Raw genomic sequence first — 15906 nt, forward strand, 5'->3', positions numbered from 1 at the left:
CCTTGCATGTCCACGACTGCCTACGGAAAGCCCCACTTTGTTTATGTTCGTGTCGTTGACCACTTAAGTCGAGAAACTCACCTTTTTTAATGCATTGCTTTACATGATTGAAGAATAGTGAGTCCTGTTCCTTCGAGAATCCCTCTATGGCGCACTCCATGCGCTCGCAACGTTTCGTGAGCACGGGCTGACTGCGCTGCGCGCTGTGGCGGATATCGCCAAAGCGAGAGGGTTTAGTGAAGGAACGGAAAATTTGCCCAACTAATACCTTCGGTCATTGACGCTCTTCAATTGCAGCGAACATCTTCATGCAGAGCACGGCAACTCAACTGCTAGGATGCAGGGACCATCGGCGTATGGGCATCCCGTCATTATAACGTTCTGAGAGGAGCTGTGAAGATGTCGACATTTGCGGCAAGTTCATCACTTTCGCTTCTTCTGTATCGATGGCCTGAGTTGTGCAGCCAGTTTCTCCATGCTCTTTCGACTGTCAGCTCTTCTATGCATGATGAGCGTGGTGCTAATCATTGAGTGAAAATTTGCGTACCAGCTTCTCTTGCGGGTTCCCGGCTGGTTCAGCTTCTCATTCTTTCCCATGAAACAATAATGAGAGTTGCATGCAGTTCGTGAAACAAGTAGAGCATTTGCAAGAAAAAATCTGGGTGTTTTGTGGTCTGCTCTGTTCACCATGTGAATGTCATATGATCTCAGAGGCGAAGAATTGTGCAAGACATCTCTCGCATCACTCGTGATCCCCCCCACGGAGTGAAGGCCTCTCCTTTCTCAGACAACATGATGTATTGCCATGCAATCATCAACGGGTGCGGATGACTTTGTTATGCTCTCCTTCTTTGCTGACGTCAGCATACTTCACGTAGAGTCAGAAACGGCATTAATTCTGCCTTGCTTGTTTGATCTGTTTTGAATTAAATGACTGCAGGCCAGAAGACACTATGTGGGAGACAGGCACTTTCCACTTACTGATTAAATTCACGGAGGACTACCCGACTTCGCCGCCGAATGTCCGGTTCCTGACGCGAATGTATCATCCAAACATTTACTCAGATGGAAAAATTTGTTTAGACATCCTGCAAAACCAGTGGAGTGCCATGTATGACGTCGCAGCGGTGCTTACTTCAATTCAAAGTCTGCTAAGCGACCCCAACCCCGACTCTCCAGCCAACCCTCAGGCAGCAAAAATGTTCGTTAACAACAGAGTTGAGTACGACAGGCTTGTTCTGGTGAGTCTTCCGCCACAGTACTGCTGCTGCTGTTCCTATCACGAAGTTGTCGCTGTGCGGGCTTTTGGCCGTTCTCCCAATGCGGTCTCAGTTGCAAATGCAAGCTGCTTGTCAATGCCTGTCCTGTAGGAATGCGTTGAAGACAGCTGGGCGATTCCAACTTTGCCAGAGGGAACCTTTGAGGATGAGTAATCTTCCCACCAGCGTGCGCATGGCAAAGTCTGAGCAGTTTTCCCACCAGGCATGCTGACTTCTCAGTGCAGCAGCAGAAAATTTGCTGTGAAACTGTTAAACACGCAACTGTATGGCTGAGCGTGCACTGATTTTGGAAGTGCGAGTGTACAGGCTACACGTTAAAGCTTGTCGCGTGTGCTGCTTCACAAATCCCCCGCCGGCCAACAGTGCACGGTACCGTGTGGAGAACCTTTTGCGGTTCCTGAAATCTGGAAACGCGTCTATTGTGTCGCAGATTATCCGCATTGCCACATAACGCATAATAAAGACAAAAAAAGCTAGGTTTAAGAGGATCAACTCCCAAGTTGTGAGCGCATAAGGTGCGCAGCCTCACTACTTTTCCAGCATCTCTGGCCGACCACAGAGACGCCACAATAGGGAGGCACCTTATTTGAGGCCGGAATTAGGCCTAAAAGGTTTTAAAGCCTTGATAGATTTCTTACTAACATTGTGACGGCGCTAAACGCGTCTGTTGAACAAATCTAGTCTGGTACCTTCAATCGTTTGTGGCGTGCGCGTCTGTCCCGAAATTCTCGTCTGGTGAGTACAACTTGAAATATTCTTCAAGACGAGGTATCTGCAGGACCCAAGCGGACGCACATGCAAATCTTGCCCGACCTTCAGTTTCGGGTTGGCAGCATATGCAAAGTCATCAACTATCTAGTAGGATGGAATGCCTGTTCGTTACTGACGAGTTTTTCAAATTCACGAAGTTCCTCCGCGTCCATCCACATCAGTCGTCTCCCGTGCCTGTGCAGCATGTTGCGCCACAGAGACTTACAAAAGGCAATGTCGTAATCCTGTTAGTCAGTGTTCCAGGGCAAAGTGTACGGGCCCTCCTAAGGCATGTCTGCCCACTCACCGGTCCACAAAGCACAGGACAGGCTCCAGCTCGCCATCTTGATCTCTTTTTGCGTTGAAGACAAAGCATTGCTTTCCGGAGGGAAGCTGTAAAACGCATGCACTCTTTCAGCGACGAAATTCAAGAACAGTGCAGAGTGGGAGTGGCACGGGCGCAACGGCAGTTTTTCTGGTTACGCATTAGGGGCGCGAGCGTTCGAATGGAAGCAAAGTTAAAGTCCATGAAGTGCGCACTGAGTGTCAAAAATGGACTAAAACTACACGAGTGTTCTCTAACTTGAGGCGGGGAGGGCGGACCTCGACGCTCGGGGACTTTAGATCCGGGCTGAACCAGTATACTTGGCGAGTGCGTCTTCCATAGGTTGCATTGTCCTCATCATTGGGGGCGTCCGAGGAAGTAGTCAGCGAGGTCAACGATGAATTGAAGCGCGTTTGGGAAGCCCTTCTTGCACGCCCAAGGAGGGCACCGTCAGATATTCCGAATATGCGATGGAATCGGCGAGCTAGACACGCATGGCCGATCATGTTTTCTTACAAGGCTTTCAAGTTTCCCAGTGATAATATACTAGGAAATGGATGAAACTCCATACTAAAGGGGTGAATTCTTCGGGAGGAAAGGCAGTTCCCCTCTACACACCGGCACACTGGACGCACTTCACAACCTACGTTCGGAAGTGGAGAGTTTTCCAAGCAGCCAAAGGCGTCATAGCGTAGGCACAACACGACGATAACTTGCAGCTAAATACTACTATAGCCAAAAAATGAAAATGGCCCGCATTGTTGAACTCATGCAGAAACCATGCAAAGAAAATGTTGTGATGCGCAAATCCGACAGCAGGTATTCGGGTGTACATGCAGCCCAGCGTGTGATCGCAGCCGAGCGGGTGAGGCATTCATCATTTTATCATATATAGTCGATTCTGTCCACATTTCTTGGGACACTTTGCTTCCTTCCAACAGTACTTCAAAGCAGGAAGGCTCCAAAATGTCCGATATCGAGTCGCAGAGAGTCCTCGGGGCTGGGATCCCGAGGACTGGCAGATTGATTGACGTCGGTAAGAGGACAAACACAATGCAACAATTGAAATAAAAGCTAATGCAACTTCTTTCAGCCTTCCCAAACATTTCATTGGACAAGCAAGTTTACATCATAATTCCAGTCAATCGTGAAGGATCATATGTGGACCATATCCTAACACAGGTCGATTGTCTTGATAACGTTGGTTCAAGTTGGAGTATACATTCTCTCATGTGCAATGTCCTCGGCCTTTGAGGTGAGAAAACACTGAATTAACCTGGGAAAAATCCTCTACATTGCCTTCCGCAGCCTACGGAGCGTGTCTTGTACCAACTAGGAGCCACTTACGGGCCTGCGATTAGGTAATCACTTCTGAAGTATGCCAATTAGCAAGCAGGTCTAATATTGCGTCACTCCAGACACTTCCAAGCATGGAGGCTGATTATGCCCGTGTTCCTTCACGTCGGCATCGTCCACCTGCTATTTAACATCCTATTTATTCTGGTTAGTGTTTTTGAATACACCATCCGACAACTGCATATTGAAAAAAAACATTGTTTCTCAGCATATGGGACTTGACAAAGAAATAAAGTATGGGAGGACAAATTTCCTCATGCTCTACTTCTCCTCTGGTAGGAAACTATATTTTGTTTCAAGAAGGCATGGGGAAAATCCTTCCTTCAGCTCTGATCGGGAACATGTTCACCATCTTGATGCGCCCATGCTCTTTGGTATGCAACCTGCACATGCAATTAACAAAGGGCATTTTGACTTATGATTTTACAGGCTGTCGGTGCCAGTACAGCGGGATTTGGTATGCCAACGTCGCTTCTTTGTTGCTGATAAACAGCCTGGAAACCAAGCACCTCATAGGTCTGGTTGGCTCCATCCTTGCCGAGATCTTGATGGTGTGGCACAAGCTTGATGAGCGCACACGGAACATGTACACGCTCGACATCACCATCTTTGGAGCTCTGATGATTCTTCTGTCCTATGGGCAAACTGGTAACAAACTTCGTACTGCTGCATATGAAACGTTTGATGCAAAGCCGGTGTGCATTTAGTTGACATATGGGGCCATTTGGGAGGCTTCGTCTGCGGAGTTGCAGTCACCTGCGAATTGAACAAGAATATCAGGGATCTCCCTCAGTACGTTTGTGGCAGTCCACCTGTTTTCCGTTTCGTGCGCGAACGATTGCAATTTCTTGCAGATGGTTTGGTCTTGTCAAGGAAGGCACCCGCACGATGTGTATTGGAATCGTCGCCCTCACCCTTATCCGTGTATTCCTTGGCCTACCCATGCCTATGGTGAGATCTGGCATACGTTCGTTTTGTCTGTTCATTCTCTAAAAACTTCTGTAGGGATGCGCATGAGGCGGGTCCCTCGTTTGGACCGATTGCACGGCTACGGCGGAATCACTTTTGAACCTCCATTGTATCAAATTTCCAAATTAGCATGGAAAATGTTGTTTGATTTGTTCAAAAAGATTGTCCAAAGTTGAATTATTATCTAGCACGATATCCGCTAATGACACCTTTTCCTTTAGTGGAAGTTGGCTCCTAATCATTGAACGCAGTAGCTCCTCAGATGAAGTTCTATCCCGTAAAACCAGTCGTTGCAGTTGCAAATCTTCCGCCACGCATACCACAACAACTGGGCCGCATAGAAGGTTGAACTTTGTCTCAAATAGTAGGGGAATGTCAACAACTACACGCTGCTCCCACAGGCAGATTCTGAACTTGAATATTCGCCAGAGGATGGTTCCAATTATCCATGGGTGTGTCAGTCTGTTCAACAAACGTCGTTTGGCTGCATCCTGGAAGACGATATGGCGCAAACGCATCCTATCGACTTCTCCCGATGCCTTGTCGAGTACAGAACTTCCAAACGCCTTGACAACTTGGCGATAAGCTGGTGTTCCACGCTTCAAAATGTTTCTTGAAATCTCATCAGCGTCGATTACTCTCCATCCGTGCGACCGCAAGAAGGTTGACACAGAACTTTTTCCAGTCCCCAAGCCCCCAGTTAGGCCGGGAACAAGAGAACGGTAGCCTATACATGCGAAAAGTAAGCCCACCAAAAAGTGCCACTTAGACTCTTTGAACAGCAAGATTTGTAATGCAGTTAGCAAAGAAGCAAATGCTGCCTTAAACTCTGGGCGGGATCTTCGCATGGAAAGACACTTTGCCAGAATAAACCCCAAGACGAATGAGAATGGAGTTAGAGAGTATCCCAAGACCAGGCGAACTACTTGAAAATACGCCATGGCCAGCAATGCTTCGAGTCACTGGCAGCTCTCCTCTCCTCCTGTATTTCCGCTTGTACTTACGAAAAAACGAGATAACGCGAAAGAATGTAGCAACAGAGCTGGTAGAAATCTGTCATCCCAGCATGCCAGAATCCCTCTTCACCACGAAGTCAGGACGTTGAACACCATGGTGGAAAGTTCCAACGGCGCCGAAGTGAAGCAGCACTACACTACGGCTGCTCCACGACGATAGCAGCGAACATAGTCCCACATATTATTACCCTGCAAGGCGGATAACTGTGCTTCAGAATCCCAGCAACCCATATCCTGCAGCCATCTTCTACAGAGATGTAGTTTGTAAGGTCGGCTCACATGCCCGCCCTCGGCGACACCGATGTTGTCTGGTGGCGAACAGAAAACCGTGCGTAGCGTGTGGGATGAATATCAATTTACATCGCTTCTATTGACAATATAACGATTTCATATGCGTTTTACACGACGCTGAGAAGTGGGGCTGCCTAGATGACTGGTGGCCTTCAGGCGAAGCGGCTACCGTTTCCACATGCACGTGGTTTGGCGCATTCACGCACGGTAACTCATGTCATTTGTACTTGTAATATGAGTTAATTTGCGTGCTAAGACAATGATGCAACCATTATGGGGCACTCCTATGTCTTAATCCCGGATGGGATTGACTCGTCGGATGACGCGGCCACTCATGTACAGCGTTTGCTCCAACTCTCGACACCCAAAGAGACAGACCCAGGAGGTCTAGTAGGTTTTCGCACGAAGGGACTTCCGCGATTTTGATGTTTTTCTAGTGTTCTTCAACGTTCACAGCACCACAACTCAACGCGAGCCAGTTGATCTGTGTAGAGCTAGCGGTGTGCGTGCGAGTTTCCAAAGAGCCACTCAACTGTTGCAAAAGCTGCACCAAAAGAACGGGCCTTTGCTTCCTGTGTTATGTCCTGTGTAGATATTTTGCCTGCAGGTCTCCTTGCTCCTCCTCTTTCTGCTTGTTTTTCTCATACTGGTGGCCTGGAGGACGTACGGAGGTCTTCTTCGTGATTTTTATGAATCCTACGGGGCTCCGCTGGAATTTAGTTCATCCCCAAGATCCGATTAAGGCGGAATACGCAGCCACTGAAATTTTTGGTGGCGGCAGCGACCGGATTGGCAACGGGCTGGAGGCAGGGGGGGCTTGCGAGTGTCGTCATGGGGCTCTTCCACCAGGAACCGCATTGACGATTGGGGGAAACTTATGAGAGTGCTTTCTGCATCGGTAGCTGCCGAGGGTGTCAGTAGCTCATAATTGGTGAAACCCAGTGGTTTGCTGAGTCTGCAGATTGGCGCCAACTGAGTTCATGATGCCGACTCCCCAACATGAGGTGGCCTCAGGTTCATCAGACAAAGAACTCCAGGCGTCTGGCTTGGAATTCGATGCGTCAGAACGGCTTCGACTTATGCAGAGTGGTTTGCCGCTTTGCATATTCTTAGAGTCGTCAGAAGTCGTGGCTTTGAAGCCTCCGGCTCCTCTGTACATATTTGTGCCTCGAGTTTCGTATTTGCCGACGCTGATAGACAAATGCCACGAGCACTTCAAGCCGTACATCCAGCCGTCCTTTGGCCAGCCGACATCTCCGTTCTTCGACTTTGGCGGGATACCGATTGACTGGCGGCTACCAATTGGCGTTGCCTTCGACATCTTGAGCTCTATGAAGGGAGGACGCGCCAAGCGGCTGACTGCGTCCGTTGCAGACACTTCTGCAGCAGATGCTGGTTTTGGCGAGCTCTCTGCCTGCGGATGCGACGTGGCGCTACCGTGGTGTTTGACGATTCACTTTCATGGTTCGGCGTCTAGCTACCTCAGTGGGGGTTCTAATAAGGTGTTTTCTTCCCCTGGTTTCGTTGGGTGGGCGGGCTTTGAGAGTTTCTTCATTAATTCGCTCAAGCAGGCGACGTACATCATCAACGGCTCGGCAGTACCGTTTCAGCGACTCCCCAAGGCAGCCGAAATGCAACTGCTTACCGCCTCCCGTACTGGAGCTATTGCCGAGTTCCTCGACTGTTGTCGTCAGCTGCTGCCACCCATGACCCCCAAACACTTCCGGCGCATTCCTGTGCGGTTGTACATTTGCGGGCCTCCCTGCTTTGAACTTTCTCTTAGCTTTCCCTGCTTTCTGACCAGCAGATTCAGCAGCCCCGCTCAAACCCTCGACGGCATCAGCAACCCCTTCTTCGCAGCTAGCGGCAACGGCGGCACGAATCTCAGCAGCGAACAGCCAAAGAGCTCTTCTGTTTCTGATGCTCCTGTTGCTGCTACTGCTGCTGCACCATCTCATGCTGGAGGCGGAGCTGCTGCTGCTGCCCATACTGACACCGCAACGCTTTCTACCCTCGGCGATCTCGTCCACTATGTGCTGCCGCAGTTGTTTCCCAAGGTGACTCGCTGCAGTGCGCAGCAGCAGGCAGCATCGCCAACGGCAACAAACACAACACCCACAGCAGCCAACAGCTGCGATCCTGTGGAGGAACAGCTAAGGAAGAAGCTGCAGGTTATTGAAGAGCCCGGCTACCACATCGGCAGGCGCTCTTGCTGTGTTATCGTTCATGGGATTCAGCCCCTGCTGCAAACCCCTTTGTTCTGGCTAGCAGCCACTGCTCCTCAGCTAGACCTCTTTCTGCATATTGTTATTCTCGTTGATGAGGCCCTCATGGGCAGTGTCGAACTCTTTTAAAATTAAAAACGAAAAATAACAAAAAAGTCGCGATTGCCAGCTAAGATATATTAACAGTCATCGTCGTCTTATTGCATCACATCTACTCATATATATATATATATATATATATATATATATATTCTCATGCATATAATATTAGTTTGATCGTTTTGCTATTCGATTACATCCCTTCCTTCTAAATTCAACTAATCTAGACTGTGAACTGCTCTGCTCAGTTTAAGGAGAGGAATCTGCAGTAATAATAAAAAGAGTGGCTTCCATTCGGTATGAAGCTAGTATTTTTATTTGCTGCTTTTCGTCTCTGCCGTCTCGCTGCCGCTTCACTGCCTGTGGGTCTGTCAGTGTGTTGGCGTTTTGTTGCGATGAGTTTAAAACTCACAAGAATTCCAATCATTAATATTACGCAATGCGTATGAACAAAAGAGAAACCGATCGGTTTGCATAATAAACCCACAGCAGAACCCCTTAGTGCAGCTGTGCTGTGGCTGTGCAGTGCAGCGTAGCACTGCATCTTCATCTTCTTCTTATTTTTTCTTCTCTCTTCACCGTGCTCCATTTAAAGAGAACGCCGGCAGAGCCACCAAACCCTCATCATCCGTTGGGAATCCCAGAGCAGAACTCCGCAGACGCCCGAGGCGGGCAGCTCGAGTTGCTGCGTCTTCTTTTTTTTTCTCTCCTTTCTTCTTTGTCTATACTCGCATGCACAGACAGCAGCAACACAAACATATTGCAGTATAGGAAATTCAGTCAGCAACTGTAGGGAATGAAGAAACATAAACAAACGGCACACGCGAGATCAACAGGCGACGACTCGTACAAACAAACAAACAAATAAACACTACAGAAACTAAATCCATGAAATAAGAATTCAGGCACCATTCTGCTGCTGTCTTCAGTTATCTACAATTATGAAAAATAGACAAAAAATGTGTGGGTAATTAAACAGCATCTGTACGTGGACACGGATGCACTTGAGTTCAGGAAGCAGCACTACTACTACTGCATGGGTGCAAGCGTCTGAATATAATTAATTTCCTTTAGTTTGTACTGTTGTTTGCAAGAACGCATGAAGAGAAAGCCAAAGAAACTAATCACTCTCACGTCTGATTGATTTACCCCCCGAGGCGAAACAGCAGAGGAATATGAAAAAGTTGGTAAAGGAATTCTCCCTTCTTTGTTTCGCTGGTTCTGCTGCTGCGTCTGAGATGAAGAAAAGAAAGAAGACAACATCCCGCCCCCAAACGACTGCTGCTGCTGCTGCTGATAAGCCCCAGTGCCTACACCCGCACCTGCAGCAGCAGCAGCAGCACCCGTCCAGCCTGATGTTATTGCTCGTGAATCAACGAAGGCCCCGCAGCGCAGACAGACGGAGTCGCCTGTAGGAGGGAGTTGTTGATGAAGCATCGCTTGAGGAAGGTTCTTAGAAGAAGAGAAGTCTAGGTCATTTGAACAGTTGCACACTCTACTAAGAGCACCAATTAAGGTGTCTAGACACGGCAGTACAAACTCTTCGCATAAACTTCGCCTCCGCCCCGCAGCTACATTCCGTCTACGATGAGGAGGCCGCGCCCCATCAAGAACATACTGCGGCGTATACAAACAAATGAAAAAAAAGAAGAGAAATTAATTCTCTCCTAGCTAAACAAACGCTACATATATCAACAATACAGAAAAGAAGCTCCCTGATGTACAACGCATGCATAAACGAACAAACGGATAAAAACAAACAAACGGAAGCAGAGGAAGTCGATGGGGAATTCAAATAACTCAAATATAAAAAGAGACAGAAATAGAGAGGAAAGTACGAAACAGAGGCAGAGACAGAGACACAGACAAGTTTATTGTTTAGAGTTTTGTCTCTCTAGTTTGCTTTTGAGAGTTTAAATGAATCACTATCAATGGTTAATTGCCTGCAGTCTATATAATATATATTATATACATTATATATATATATGCATATATATATATATATGTGTTTGTTGAATAAACAGTTGGTAGTCGTTTTCCGCATAGCTATGATAAGCACAATTAAAATACAATGAATACTAATTGTTTAGGGTTTCGAAGAGTAGAGAAAGAACTGCTTACAGTGGTGAGGAAAGGAGATGCATGTCTGCTCTGCAGCTTTGTGCAGGTCTCCATTTCTTTCATAGGTAGTACAAAGGCAGTCGGCGCATTTGAAGGCGGCAGGCGAAACCTCGCGACTGTCGATACACCCGGAGGGGATGGCGAATAGGCTGGGTAAGTCAAAGGCAGAGGGCGAGGATAAGAGGAAGGAGCCGCATAAACTTGAAACGGATACCCGGGCAGCTGCTGCTGCTGCTGCTGCTGCTGCTGCTGCTGGTGCTGGTGCTGCTGGTACTGGTGCGGCTTCGCCTCTATCTCGACGATTTGGACTCTGGGAGCCCCTCCTGCTGCTGCTGGTGCTGTTGCTGTTGCTGCTGCTGCTGCTGGGGAGGTGAGAACTTCTTTTCTTCCTGTGGGTCGGAGAGGAGAGCAAAGAAGAACCGGCAGAGGGTATGTCGGGCTCCCAGCAGCAAAAGCAGAAGATTTAAAATTATATTCTTCTTCTTTCACCAGACGAGGCGGGAATCCAGTGGAGGGAGGCTGTACAGACAGCCGAGTGGGGACACCAGCAGCAGGCGGAAGGACCGAAGGAAATCGCACTCCGCTGCTGGTGCTGCTGCAGCTGATGCTGCTTTTGTTGAATACAGAAGCAGCAGCAAAGGTGGCGGGCAGTGTGGCTGTGAGCGGCTGTGTGTATAGAGAAGAAGAAGGGGGGGGAAGAGAAGAAGGAGAAGAAGAAGAAGAGATATGCAACGAAGAGCGCCAAGCGCCTCGCGGTTGATCAACGAAGGCTGCAGGTAGAAGTCGTCGGTTGCCTAAAGGTGATGTAGCAGCAGCAGAAGGTGTTGGAGTTTGCGCATATTTAATTTCTTTTTCTTCTTCGTTTTTTGCAGATGGAGAGGAAGGAGAGACGCCCGGGAGTGCTGCAGATTCGTTAGAGTCCATTGCGAATGTTAAGGCGAGACCGAAATATAAAGAGAAAGCAGAGGAGGGCGAGGGCTTCTGAGGCGGCAAAGACCCTGCTTACCTGAACCTAAGCCCTTTAATCAATGCAAGTTGAATTATAATTGAAAAATTATAATTTACAAACTACCAGCCGTTAGTTTGTATTGCGTCCTGGCCTTAGGAGGCGAGATAACCGACAGCAGCACTCGCCAGCAGGCTGGTAGTGGTGGTGTTGTAGCTCTTGTTGCAGCTGCTGCTGTAAGAGATGAATGCTGCAGCGGAGTTTTAAAGAATTATAATAAAAGAAAATCCAAAAAGGAGTTAATCCACGCCAAGCAAAGGAAGTCAAGACGCACAGGGAGAAAGGAACCCGGCGTTAAGGGGTCGAAGGGCGCCTGTGCATGTATGTATGTGATCATCGCTAGTCGAGTATATCAAGGCAGCGACTTCTTTATAGAATTTCAAAAATGTTTATCATTCAAAACTCTTCAACAAAAAATAAGTTCAACGAACGCCATATCCTCAAGGCTCCCCTAGGGAAGCGAGAGCCGCTGAACGACGACCACCAGCAATAAGTGTGTATAAACCTCGAGGTCGTAGACCCTTGCAGGGTTGAAGCAGCAACAAATTAAGTATTTAAACTTTATATAAATGCATTCGTCTTGAAAAGCTTTGAAGAATCAACAAATGAGATGTGTGTGTGAAAATCAACATCGACTTCGAATGATCGCGAGCGACCGCTGCCCCTGATCGACGACGCCATAGAGCTCTCCTGTTAAAGCAACAGAAGTTTCTCGAGGGAATCAGGTGAAAAAATAAAATAAAAATCCATCAGTATATTTTCTTCTGATTTTTCAACCGCCTTTTTAACAAGATAATTGCAGAATCCGCCTTCTCTACGATGCCGCTAGCACCGTCGATGTGTAATGTGTACAGACAGCTTCTCAGCAAGCACTTCGTTTCGATGCTTTCTTTTAGTCTACTCTGCGCATCACTACTCTCATTTTCACCAACATGTTTCAATAAAAATAAAGCCTTTGACTGTCCTACACACCAAATTCCCTCTGTTCATATTCTGCTGTATCTGCGGACACTGCAATTGACTACGCAAGAGCGGTTCTTCAGCTATATGCACATTCTTCTTTAAAGCCTAAAGCATTCGATGCACTGTAGGTGTAAGGATAAAAATATAAAAATTCGTTCTGGCGATATCCCCTGCAAGGGTTTTGCTGTTTTAATTGTTTTCGTTTGGTGTATTTGAGGCTGAACGAAAAGCAGCGCTATATGCACATTCTTCTTTAAAGCCTAAAGCATTCGATGCACTGTAGGTGTAAGGATAAAAATATAAAAATTCGTTCCGGTGATATCCCCTGCAAGGGTTTTGCTGTTTTAATTGTTTTCGTTTGATGTATTTGAGGCTGAACGAAAAGCAGCGCTCTTTGCAAGCAGTTTAAATATGGCATGCAGAGTGTAAGTCAAACTCCCAGCAGTGATATGCTGCATTGTGCAAAACAAAGAAAATAAAGGACATCAAGACGCCCAAAGGCCCCAATTCCGTCGGGTATGCGTCCATACACCTGAGTTTGTTGTTTTTCTTCTCTCCTCACACAAAAAACAAAACAATTATTGAAAAGAGACAAACAGCCTCCGGTGCTCCCGCTGCCCTTCGTTTGCCCTCCAAAGGGCATTCCACGTTACTCGCCGCCAAGTCAAATAGAAGCAAGCACATTTCAAGAATCAAGAAAAAAGAGACAAGAGACGAACGAATGCTGTATCGCTGCTGCTCTATGCAAGCAAACCGACTAGCACACAGAAACAAGAAAATAAAGTACAAACCCGATGAACGCCCCCCGGGATGCAGCTCTTACTGCATATATATATATATATATAATATATATTATATTGTCGTTATCATATATCACCAACTATAATGCAACAGGGCCCCCCGACTGCCAGCCGTTGCTGTCTGTGTAGAAGCGTCGCGCAAACTCTCGCCCATAGGCCACAGCTAGCAGAGGAACGCCTGCAAATAAACAAACAAATAATAAAAATAGAAAAAAAAAGCTGCCCATACACCGCAGCTCCTGTGGACTGTCAACCACAAAGCACAAACTCTCTGCTCATTTCACTCGCCGACAATAGTTCAATCTATTATTCAAGAAGTATAATATAAATAATATATTATATATCATTATATATATATATATATTCAAATATGAACATAATGCAAAACAAAATCAAATTAGATCATCCAAAATACCACAATACAATCCAACACAACATATCAATATATAATCTACATATATAAATAATCTAGATACATACATATATAACCTATATATATATAATTATAATAGTATTACAAGAATAGATACTAAAGCTTGATTCGTGATGTGCACACCTAGCAGCATGCAAGCCCAGAAGATGGCGTTGCCGAGACATCGATTGTGCGCGTAGTACCGCCCCAACGCAACGAGAGGAATTTGCAACAACATCAACGCGAACAGGTAAAAACGAACAAAGCGAAGACACACCGCCTGAACCGCATAATAAAATAATAATAGTAATAATAATAATAATTATTATTATTATACTAATAATTAACAATAAACATCGCTTCTGGCTGATGAGAAGCAAATGCCTTTACCTGAGTTTATTCGTTATTAATTATCCACTATTATTATTCATTATTATTTATCATTATTATTGTTATTAGACAGCAAAGCAAAAACAATACAGAGGTGAGGCCAGTCCTACACCAATTGGCTGTAAGTTTTTATTTTTTATAATAGGAACAATTTCTCTTCTGTTAACTGTGTAATTGCTGTAGATGTTCCTAACTGGAAGCTGAGCCCACCATTATCATTTCATGCAAAAGAGCAGAAAAGAGGAATGTCGCAAGAGCTGCGCTCCGCTGGCTCCACTGCAACACCAAACAAAACAGAAAAAAAAGAAACCCCTAACTCATTGCTGTGCCCTGCAAGCGACTTGCAGATGATTCTTCTTAATATATTGCAACTGAATGAGATTTAGCGTTTATGCATAGCCAGCTGCACAGCCAGCTGGCTAGCTAGCTAGCTAGTTAGCTATCTATAGCAGCTAGCTCCATAATTGGCTGCTCGCTCAGCTATTTAGCGGCGCAACTAGCTAGATGCCTGTACAGGTAGGTAGCTAAGCAGCTAGCTAGCTAGCTGCGCAGCTGCATCAGCTAGCAGCAAGCCAAAGTTCGGGGGTTGCTCCTACCCTGTATTTTTGCTGGGTTTCCATGTAGACATGTCTGAGCAAGAATTTGTGAACTGGGCGATTCCACTTGCGGGAATATTCGTCCCAGTTGGTACTGTTCCACCAATCCTGCAATAAACAGATACACAGCACAGACACCGCAGGGTGTATAGGCAGTTCATGTTCGCTGGTGAATCCTGCGACTAAGGGAACAGAACATTATAGAAATTTGAATAAATTCAGCTCCTAAGTTGAAGACAATTCATATTTCTGCATTTGAACGGCATTAAAGAAAAATAATTCATGAATGTTTCTGCTTTCTGCTGCCTCTCTTACATGATAAAAGTCGCGGTTCCCAAAGTTGGTAACTTCAGCGAGTAAATTGCAAATGCATTCAAAAAGAATGAAGAAAATCAGCAAGTCGAGGAATAAAAAGGGGAAAATTAAACTAAAAATTGCCTCCATCAGCGACACCTGAGGCGATCGACTGATCGTTGGAATTAAATACGAAGTGCAAGCCAAATACATCACTGTCTGTACACCCAAACGACGCATTAACAAACAAACATCAGCATAAACAATCAATAATACAACAAACACAACAAACACAGCAAACACAACAAATATGCAAAGGCGCAAACAAACAAACTTAGCAGATAAATACTCTCTACCGCCCGTCTACTGAGACAGACAACATCTTCAGCGCATTCTAAAGGTTTTACTCAAACAATAATAGGTGAAAATAATGCTATTAACTAAGCTACAAATAATAATGATGCAATTAAATACGTTTTTAATAATAACTCACAATAATGCGCACCAATACAATGCTGAGATGGCATAGTAGGAACATAATACTTAAAATATTAAACAGGTTAAAATAATATATTCTAATAGGGTAAAAATAATGATACACCAACGTTATATTGCTCTAACAAAGCAGCAAAACTGCTACAGCAAATCCCTTAAAGAAATTAAAGCTAAGCACATAATAACTCTTTGAAATGTCTTTAAGGTAAACACAAAGAGCAGCAACACCCACCATAGCACTCGCTAAAGATATCAACTTCCAGATAAAGTAAGAAGGCCTGAAGCCCTTTCCTCGAGGGAAGTGCGGCTCATACACCAAAGACGGCGCCACCATGTAATAACAAAAATTGCGAAGATTCACCTGCATGCAAACAGTTCAAAAAACAGTAATCATAATAACAGCAGCATTAGCAGCAGCAGCGGCAGCAACAACAGCAGAATATATATATATATATATATGTGTGTGTGTGTGTACTGCTGCTGTTGTATATATATATATATATATATATATATATATA

At 45.8% G+C, this 15906-nt stretch overlaps 6 protein-coding genes across 6 annotated transcripts; 3 read left to right on the top strand and 3 right to left on the bottom strand.

The window, feature by feature from the left end:
* Positions 1 to 508: 508 nt before the first annotated feature.
* EAH_00020480 (ubiquitin-conjugating enzyme e2, putative) lies at positions 509 to 1433 on the top strand (the record flags this gene model as incomplete). The annotated part of the gene is made up of 4 exons (XM_013397167.1): positions 509 to 531; positions 714 to 821; positions 941 to 1241; positions 1371 to 1433. The coding sequence occupies 4 exons, from the start codon at positions 509 to 511 to the stop codon at positions 1431 to 1433; spliced, it is 495 nt and encodes a 164-aa protein (XP_013252621.1).
* A 538-nt stretch (positions 1434 to 1971) lies between these two features.
* On the bottom strand, positions 1972 to 2861 carry EAH_00020490 (hypothetical protein, conserved; the record flags this gene model as incomplete). The annotated part of the gene is made up of 4 exons (XM_013397168.1): positions 1972 to 2052; positions 2168 to 2225; positions 2338 to 2423; positions 2634 to 2861. 4 exons carry the CDS (start codon positions 2859 to 2861, stop codon positions 1972 to 1974), a joined length of 453 nt encoding a protein of 150 aa, XP_013252622.1.
* Positions 2862 to 3321: 460 nt separating this feature from the next.
* On the top strand, positions 3322 to 4418 carry EAH_00020500 (rhomboid family domain-containing protein, putative; the record flags this gene model as incomplete). Its single annotated transcript, XM_013397169.1, has 7 exons — positions 3322 to 3391; positions 3449 to 3473; positions 3538 to 3610; positions 3664 to 3716; positions 3774 to 3858; positions 3920 to 3986; positions 4141 to 4418. The coding sequence occupies 7 exons, from the start codon at positions 3322 to 3324 to the stop codon at positions 4416 to 4418; spliced, it is 651 nt and encodes a 216-aa protein (XP_013252623.1).
* A 387-nt stretch (positions 4419 to 4805) lies between these two features.
* Positions 4806 to 5621, bottom strand: EAH_00020510 (Dephospho-CoA kinase 1, related; the record flags this gene model as incomplete). The annotated part of the gene is made up of 1 exon (XM_013397170.1): positions 4806 to 5621. One exon carries the CDS (start codon positions 5619 to 5621, stop codon positions 4806 to 4808), a length of 816 nt encoding a protein of 271 aa, XP_013252624.1.
* Positions 5622 to 6970: 1349 nt separating this feature from the next.
* Positions 6971 to 8341, top strand: EAH_00020520 (autophagy protein, putative; the record flags this gene model as incomplete). Its single annotated transcript, XM_013397171.1, has 1 exon — positions 6971 to 8341. One exon carries the CDS (start codon positions 6971 to 6973, stop codon positions 8339 to 8341), a length of 1371 nt encoding a protein of 456 aa, XP_013252625.1.
* Positions 8342 to 8886: 545 nt separating this feature from the next.
* Positions 8887 to 11356, bottom strand: EAH_00020530 (hypothetical protein, conserved; the record flags this gene model as incomplete). Its single annotated transcript, XM_013397172.1, has 3 exons — positions 8887 to 9033; positions 9446 to 9928; positions 10433 to 11356. 3 exons carry the CDS (start codon positions 11354 to 11356, stop codon positions 8887 to 8889), a joined length of 1554 nt encoding a protein of 517 aa, XP_013252626.1.
* Between the last annotated feature and the right edge of the window lie 4550 nt (positions 11357 to 15906).

Source organism: Eimeria acervulina, genomic scaffold (assembly GCF_000499425.1).
Source record: "Eimeria acervulina Houghton genomic scaffold, Eah_scaff141, whole genome shotgun sequence".
NCBI classification, from domain to species: domain Eukaryota; phylum Apicomplexa; class Conoidasida; order Eucoccidiorida; family Eimeriidae; genus Eimeria; species Eimeria acervulina.